Source organism: Oryza brachyantha, chromosome 10 (assembly GCF_000231095.2).
Source record: "Oryza brachyantha chromosome 10, ObraRS2, whole genome shotgun sequence".
NCBI classification, from domain to species: domain Eukaryota; kingdom Viridiplantae; phylum Streptophyta; class Magnoliopsida; order Poales; family Poaceae; genus Oryza; species Oryza brachyantha.
The window spans coordinates 887,882-896,767 of NC_023172.2; the positions used below are offsets into that span (position 1 = coordinate 887,882).

General features: G+C 41.7%; 1 protein-coding gene and 1 pseudogene across 1 annotated transcript; one reads left to right on the forward strand and one right to left on the reverse strand.

Annotated features, from left to right (window-relative positions):
- The first annotated feature begins 449 nt into the window (after positions 1–449).
- LOC102716252 (probable CCR4-associated factor 1 homolog 11) lies at positions 450–1,229 on the forward strand. Its single transcript, XM_006662088.1, has one exon. The coding sequence runs from the start codon at positions 450–452 to the stop codon at positions 1,227–1,229; it is 780 nt and encodes a 259-aa protein (XP_006662151.1).
- A 2,309-nt stretch (positions 1,230–3,538) lies between these two features.
- LOC102716535 lies at positions 3,539–6,235 on the reverse strand (annotated as a pseudogene).
- Between the last annotated feature and the right edge of the window lie 2,651 nt (positions 6,236–8,886).

An 8,886-nucleotide genomic window follows, 5' to 3' on the forward strand; every position in this document is an offset into this window, starting at 1 on the left:
TTGTTTTAAAGGACTTGGGTTTAAAATAATATCACAATATTCTTTATTCATTCACAAAAAATAAATAATAAGTTATTCTAAAAGTTTGATGAGTAAAATCAACTCATAACAAAATAATAATAATAATAATAATATAAAATTTTTAAATAAAACGAGCATATAAAAGTAAACAAAGAGTCAGCATTGTCAAATAAAAATTAGGAGGAGCAGTTAAGAGACAAACTAATAAAAATATAATTGAATTACTTATTCCAAAATTAAGATAATCTAAACCTTGTTGGCGCCTGAAAAAGGGAGTCATACTCTGATGATCTTGTCCCACTCGAAGTAGGCCAAAGACATTACGTACGACTCCCTTTTTTGTGTTTGGCACGAACAATAATGCCTAGAAATATTAATCGCCTGAATCGAGCGCTCGACGCGCACCTCACCGCCGTCCGGCGTGGAAGATGGGCTGGGTGCTCATCCGGCCGGTGACGGCGTACAACCTCACCGTCGAGATGAACGCCATCCGCTCCCTCATATCCTACTTCCCCTACATCACCATCCGCGCCGAGTACGTCGACGTCGTCTCCGCGCTCGGCCGCCGCAAGAATCTCCCTCCGCCAGCCAACCGCTACAAGCTCGCCAAGGCCATGGTGGACGGGCTCGACGTTTTCCAGCTCGGCATCACGCTCTGCGACCACAATGGCCGCCTCCCCGTGACCGTCGCGCCGGATGGCTCCGACGCCGAGTCGGCGTGGCAGGTCGCCTTCTCCGACTTCGACCCCGGCGGCCACATGGAATCGCCCGCCGGCGTCCCCGCGGCGGCGTTCGCTCGCGCGCTGTTGGAGCACGGCATCGTGTCCGCGGAGAACCGCGGCCGGCTCACCTGGGTCGCGTTCGGCGGCCTCTACGACTTCGGCTTCCTCCTCAAGCTCCTCTCCAGCGGAGCGCCGCTGCCGGAGACGGGGGAGGGGTTCGCGCGGATGCTGCGCCGGTACCTCGGAAACGTGTACGACGCCAAGTACGTGGCGTCGCGGCTGCCGGTGGCGGTGGGTGTCGACCTGAGCGGCGGGCTGGTGAGCGTGGCGAGGCTCCTGGGCGCGCCGGCGGTGGCGGTGGAGGAGCCCCGGCAGGCTGGCGAGAAGAGCCTGGTGGCGTGTGAGGTGTTCATGCGGATGACGGGCCTCTTCTTCGCCTACCACGACGTCGCCGTGCATCTCGGAATGATCGACGGCGTGCACTGACGGCCGCCCGCCATGCATGTGTTCTTGGTTGTACTGAATTAATCGTTGTACTAATTAACCAGTAAATCAGTATTTAGTGGTTGTTTTCATGTATAATTTTCTGTTATATATATATATATGAAGATTTGACACCTATCTTTTCCAGTATGCTTATGTTTATAACCTAAACTTTGAATTTCAACCTTTAATTTAGAGTTGATTTTGATATTTTTAACTTAAGTTTATTTTCTAGTCTTGACTTTTATAGCTAAGAATACATAGGTAAAAATTTTATTTACAAACTATTTTTTGTTTGTAAAAATTATGTTTGGTTTTTTCATGTCTACCAAGTGCATGCAATTGATTTCAGAAAGTTTCTTCTACTTTTTTCTTATTTACCTCTTGAGGTGTGCTGAATTTTAGATTCACTGTTACCACCCGCCACTGCTAAAGAAATTTAAAGTAGTATAGATGATGTACGAGCACGACCAGGGAAACTGCGTTTAAGGTGAGTGCAGCAGACCGTGAAACTGCGTTGCCTGCCATGGTCGAAGTTGCCGGCCAGCCTGTAGCTGTAAAGGGAGCTTCAGTTGGCTCCACCAAGCCGCTCGTCCATCTGCTCCTGCAGCAGCTACTGCCTTGGCGGTGGACGGCTACTCATGGTCAGCGACGACGCATTGACGGTGGCTAAGAATGGTAGCATGACATCGGTGCCATGCCATGTAGGGTTTGAAGGGGGACTGGGGCAAAGCGCAGGTGCCATGTCTAGGTGGAGAGGGAGGCGACGGCATGGCCTGACATGACAGCTAAGAAAGCGAGACAAAACGATGACAGTATCGTCTAGGGTTTTAATGTGGGGGAGGGCAGGGGCGGATCTAATATAGGGGCGGTAGGGGCTCGAGCCCCTACTACCCTTTAAGTTAATGGGATCCCCAACTAAGCCTTCACTAAAATTTTATGTCAAACATGAATAATAAAAGGTAGAGTTAAAATTCTATGTAGTTTATTTAGACCCCTCTAACATCCTTTGATAGATGTGCCACTAGGGGAGAAGCCGCTAGCCAGAGGAGTGATGGAGGTTCTTAGTGGGATGGAAGAGAGGACCACAAAGATAGGGATTGGCGGCATGACGTGTTCGTCGCCGCCACGGAGGAGGTAGCGAGCATGGGAGGGATGGGTGCCGATGTTGAAGGGGAGGGCAGAGCTTACTATTTGTACCTCAACAAACCTACACAGTTTTAGTGCACAAGACTCGTCCATTGGTTTACTTCTACTATGACTTGTTACAAAGTATATACTTGTACCTTAATACTATTATGGGTTAAAACAAAAAGGGGCAATTTCGTTCTTAACCCTGTTTTGGCCTCTAATATTGATTTTACCTCTCTTTTTTAAGATTTAAATTTTTACCCCTGATTTTTTGAACTCAATACATAGTCTTTAAAGTTAGTCATTTAGTGGTTAAAGTACAATTTTACCCTTCATCGGGAATTTTATTTTTATCCATATATTCTTAATAGTGCTTCTGTTATGAAGATATACTGCTGTGATTTAGAACGAAGTGCAAAACCACGATGATAAAAAGTATAGGGATAAAAATAAAATTTCCAACAAAGGGTAAAATGGTACTTTAATGGCCAAGTTAACACTATTAGAACTCTCCACTCAAAAGGGGGGCATGTTGTTGATTGAATTCAGAAAAACAGGGATAAAAATGAAAACCCTAAAAAGAACCGGTAAAATCAATGTAGATCAAAACAGGGGTAAAAACAAAATTGTCCCAAACAAAAAATACCACAATGCGTGGAGGGATCAGATCCATCATAACAAATAATTAATGTGAAAGATAGCAGGAGTGAATGATTTATATATACCATGTATGTGGATTACAAGAAGATAATAGTTCTCAAAAGTTAAGTTTTAGATGACAAAACCACTAGAGGGAATAAAAAACCGGGTGACAGAAGGAGCTTATGTAGACAGCATAATTGATGAAACATAATCGGGTTAAAAGAGGGATGACATGTGAGGAAATTTGATTTGCAGGAAGAAGAAAAATGATATTGCTCACCTGGTACTCACACATCTTTACTGCCATTAAAAGTGGAGTTCTCCATTCTCCCCCTCATGTCTCCTACGTTTCAATAACTTCTCCTAAAAAAACATTCCCAATCTATGATCCCTCCATGGGGTCCATTCTTAGTCGTATGAGCCATATAGTTCATTTCTAACTGTAAGATCCTGTTGCACATTGAGTTACTAGTGTAATAAAATGTTGGTGCCTGGAGCATAACACACAACAAGAAACGACTGGTGATAAAGGTCCTCGCAGCAAAATTTTCTAAACAAATGATCCAGTCTGTGATAGTTCAAAATTTTCCACAGAAATATCCAATTCACTCGGTCAGAACAAGAATTGATCAGCAGTGCCAAACGGCAGGGCTTACATGCAACTCAAGACACGATTATTTGTCGTCAAGTCACAGGACCAAAACAAAACACAAGTATACACATATTTGTTGTCTTGAAGCTCCACAGGATGAAATGTATGTTGGTCCATCCCGCAAACAGAGTGATTCATTCATGACAATGCAAGTTAACGCATGATCCTTTGACATATCTACTCATCTCTGTAAAACTCAAGACACAACTCTTTGACCTCAAGTCATAGCACCAAAAACAAGAGCAGTAAACTTTTCTAGCTGCCTTCCAGACTCGGCTGGCTGAAATGTATGTAGGTTCATCCACAAACGGATTGATCGTACTCATCTGAATAACCTAGTTTGTAAGTTTGTACCCATCCAAGTGTCTGATACTAATCTGAAGAGAGGTCATGCCACTGTTGAAAAAAAATTCTTTCACACAGTTCACCAGGGAATCATCCCCAATGCATACGACTTCAACAACCTTAAGGTGCTCACAAGTAAATGATTTTTCTTTAAGCTTGCCAGCAATTCTTTGAGTATGAACCTATAGCAGAAAAACAGTAGTAAGTTTTATTCCGATAACTATACACATTCCAAAGGCATTTATATAATCAAGATTTCAGTATACATGGGGAGAAGGAATTGTACTTTATTGAGTTTCACAGTCAGCTTCTCCAGTTTCGGTGAATTCTGAAGGAAGATAGTCAATCCATAGAAGTTTGACTCCAGACACCACGAACCCAGAGTCAGGCTTACAAGATCTTTGAATTCTGGGCACCATTGCATATTGTTTTCATTTTTTATCTGCACCAGGTTCAAAAGATCAAGACCTAGAAAGAATCCAACCCATATTATACCAAAAATTTCTGGGTTCACCCAAACATGACAAAAGAAAAATGAAAACCAATGGCACTAAAACTCTGTGGCAAGTACTCAGATTGAGTGATTGCCGGAAACTTTCAGGTAGAGCTAGAGCTCAATATAGTGGATGTTTAAAGCTCGTGATTGAAACATAATCCATTCCAAGGGAAAATCCATAACGTACAAGGCAATACATGCTTAATTCAATAGGAATACGTAGCTTGGATCATATGGGAATTAATTGCCATGACTTATCCCATGCAATTTAGGAATCCATGGATTTCAAACACAATGTTAATCTATTGTGACATGTGGCAACAGGAGTAAGCCTTTGGACAATTTCTGTCTTTTGTCATTTAGTTCTCAATTATGTAAATATTCCATGTAAGTTAATTAATCAAAGCGATATTAAATCCACAACAGAACATCTGGGTGACTAGGTGTGAACAAAATTTAAATGCTCCAATTGCTGTCTGAAATCAAGTTGCCCGCAAAGATATGCCAGGTGAACATGTTAATGAATCTGTAAATGAATTGAGTACACGAATAGATTGCAACAGGTTGATCCTAGACAGCATCAATCGTCCTATTAATACATCATGACATAAGTACCGATTAAGTATAACACTTCCCTTTGCAGAAAATAATACATGATAAGTGACGTGTCATGAAAACACACCATGCTTCTCAATTTTCATACTGATACATACATTAAAATGCATCGACGTACTAAGAAAAGGGAAAATATATGAGATCAAGAGACTTACCTCATCAATATCCAATGACAAATTTCTGACACCAGATAGGCTCGTGAGCAACAGATGAACATCAACAGAAGTAACGTAATGACGAAAAGAATCATCGAGATAAACTGAAGCAGACTCTAGTGATGCTATGTCTTTGAGCAAAGGTACAGGGCCATCAGGATGAAACAATGTCAGAGCAGTGACGCTTGGAGTAGAAATGCAACAAGTGTATCTATCAACAAAACCGGTACCAGAGGTAATGATAGTCAAAATCTTCAGTGTCTGGGAGGAGATGTTATGATCAAGCAGGCGGCAGTCCTGTACGAAGAGATGTTCCAACTCCGGGCAGCCCACCTCGAGTTGATTGAAGAATCCGGAAGGCAAAATCGCTGAGGAGAGGGACAATCTTCTCAAGTACTGGGAGGCAAATACCTCGTGTTTGATAATGCCGATGCCCAGTGTGAGAACCTCCAGGACAGGGGCTTGCAACTGTAATGCATGTCTGATCCACTGGTATGCATCTCCATCTCCTGGGTAAAACCCGAAGCTGCAGCCGGGGCATCTGAGCCGGAACCCATCTACCAAGCGTACGGGTTCACGGCGCAACAGAAGAGTGTTGACGAACTTCTCGAACCGCGCCGTGTGCTCCGACCGTTCTCCGGTCCCCCTCTTGAACTCAAAGAAGTCGGCGTTGATGCAGAGCAGCGAGCGCCAGAGGTCGCGCCAGCGCCGCGCCAGCGCCGCGACAGCACGCAGGTCCGCACGGCGTGGCGCGCGCCGAGGAAGGACATGATGCGGCGGATGAGGTCATCGGGGAGGTCGGTGAGCGTGAGCCTGCGACTGCCTCTGGAGGGCCCGGGGGCTTGCTCCGGTTCCATGAGCTGAGGACTCCTCTGAGGCGTTTCGTCGAACAGGTGGTGGGCGTGGATGCTGTAGAGAGCGCGGGAAGACCGAGGATCAGCGGCGCGGCAAGATTTGAGAATGGCGGTGCGCAAGCAAGCAGGGGAAGCTCGTCGATCGGAAGAGGGGAAGAAGAAACGACAAGAAGAAGAGGGAGGAGGAGGAGGGAGGAGCATTACCTGGAGCGATGGCGGTGGCCGCCGCGTGCGTCTCCTCCGCCGCTTGCTGCAGTTTCGATTTACGAAGACGAAGGCAATGAGCTGCTGCTTTTAGAAGGGTTCGTTTTGGTTCTTAAAAACACTTTACAAAAGGCCCTGCATAATTGTTTTTAGAATAAGGATTTTTACCAGAATTGAGAAAAGAAAAGGAATGAGTTGCAAAAGAGTTAAAATGTGCTGAGGTTTTTTCATTCTTTTTCGCCCCCATCTTTTTGTTCTTCTTATGTTATAAACCAAAATTTGATTTTTAAAACTTAAATATGGAGGTGGTTTTGGGTTTTTGCACTGAATTATATTTTTTAACATTGGCTTTTAGATTGCTATATAAAAGTTTTATTTCTAAAATATTTTTATTTAGAAATATACCGTTATGAAAAAAATATTTCTTCTTCTTTGCGCCTGCCTCTGGAGGGCCCGGGGCCTTGCTCCGGTTCCATGAGCCCAGGACTTCTCTGAGGCGTTTCGTCGAACAGGTGGTGGGCGTCGATGCTGCAGAGAGCGCGGGAAGACCGAGGATCAGCGGCGCGGCGAGATTTGAGAATGGCGGTGCGCAAGCAAGCAGGATAAGCGCATCGATCGAAGAGGGGAAAAAGCAACCGCAAGAATAAGAGGGAGGAGGAAGGAGGAGCATTACCTGGAGAGATGGCCGTGGCCGCCGCGTGCGTGGATGCTGCAGTTTTGATTTGCGAAGACGAAGGCGATGCGCTGCTGCTTTTAGAAGGAATTGTTTTGGTTCAACATTTTTAATTACATTTTACAAAAGTCCCTGCTGAATTGTTTTTAGAATAAGATTTTTTACAAGAATTGAGAAAAGAAAAGGAATGAATTCGAAAAGAGTTAAATGTGCCAAGGTTCTTTTATTTTTTTCGCTTCATAATTTTTTTCTCCTTATGCTTATAAGCCAAAAAAGTGGAGGAAGTATTTTTCATAGAACCAGCATAACAAGTTGACAGGTGGCGGTATGAAAACGAAAATTAATACCAATGGCTTGCTGTCAATCCAAAAATCCAAGTATATAATGTGATATTCTTGCTAAATCGTTGTACTCCTTCCGTTTTATGTTATAAGACGTTTTGGATTTGTTTAGATTAATTCATCTAACAATATATATGTTTTATATATATGTTTAGATTCATTAGCATCGAAAATAAAGTTAGGCAATACCAGAAAGTATATCTTTCAAGTCAAAATCATATATGCGAATGGGACCATCTCGCTCCATCATGTAAACTCCAGTGTCCTTGATTTTAAAATCTTTAGCCATCTCCTATAGCCATCATCATCATATCTAGTACCATGGACACAATCTTTATGGGATTTCACTATAATAAAACATACCTTACGGTTTTTTACAAGTCACTCACTTTACTAAATGTGACCTCATTATATCGATTTTGATGGGACTTTCTTATTCCTTTGATCAACACATGGACAATATATTTTCTTTATCTTCTCTTTCAAAGTACGTGTCTTTACCGTTGTAAGAAATTTGTTCACTTCTGATACGTAAGATACATGAAATCTTGGCGTATCACACATCGATGCCCTATCCATCTACCAAATAATGCATTTAGTTAATATTAAAAATATGATTTATCAAATGTGTAATTTCAATATCCAACCATGTAAATAGTCATCATTAGTAACCTAGAGAGAAAAAATATTGTATTTTGTTGGTATAAAATGGTGCACTTCATGTGAATGTCGTATTTCATCGTGCAACACAGTTTGGTTCATGCGAAAAGATTTGTTTCATCATGGAAAATGGTGTTTTTCATCCGAAACGATGGGTTTCGTTCGATATGCTATGGTGGGTTATGCATAACGGTGCGATCGCGTGAAGCCTTGTTTTGCGTGATGCAAAAGAGTGTGTTTGGTTGTGTAATTCATCAACTTAGAAACTTACGTCTATCATGAAATTAACGACTAGGAAATTAATACTAACTGTTGACAACTATATATGAAATTATGTAGTAAATTGTACTCGTGAAACTAATTTAACCGCCCTAAAATACTACAAAACATCTCATACACTCTTAACAAAACTAAGATCTTTGCAACAGACCCATGAATTAAAAAAAAGTAGAGGGTATGTCGGAGCAATATATATATATATATATATATATATATATATATATATATATATATATATATATATATATATATATATATATATATATATATATATATATATATATATATATATAACCTTAATAGCAACTTGAAGGAAAGAATTAAACTTCAAAATCTCCCCCTCCCCCTATACGTTGCTATTTTAGACTATTTTTCTTTTCTAATCCAATAAATCAGATCTATTTATCTTGCCACGTTAGCTATTGGTAGTATAACATTTCTCCTGCTTGTAGTAGAATTTTAATCAATAATTAAGATTGTTCTACCGATGATAATAGTAGTGTGGTAGAATTAGCAGTAGAAAGCACTATAGCCAACCCCATCTAGCAAACAAGAACAAATAGTTTCCAGAAATAATAACAAGACAAATTGTAAATGCTAAAGAAAACAATTT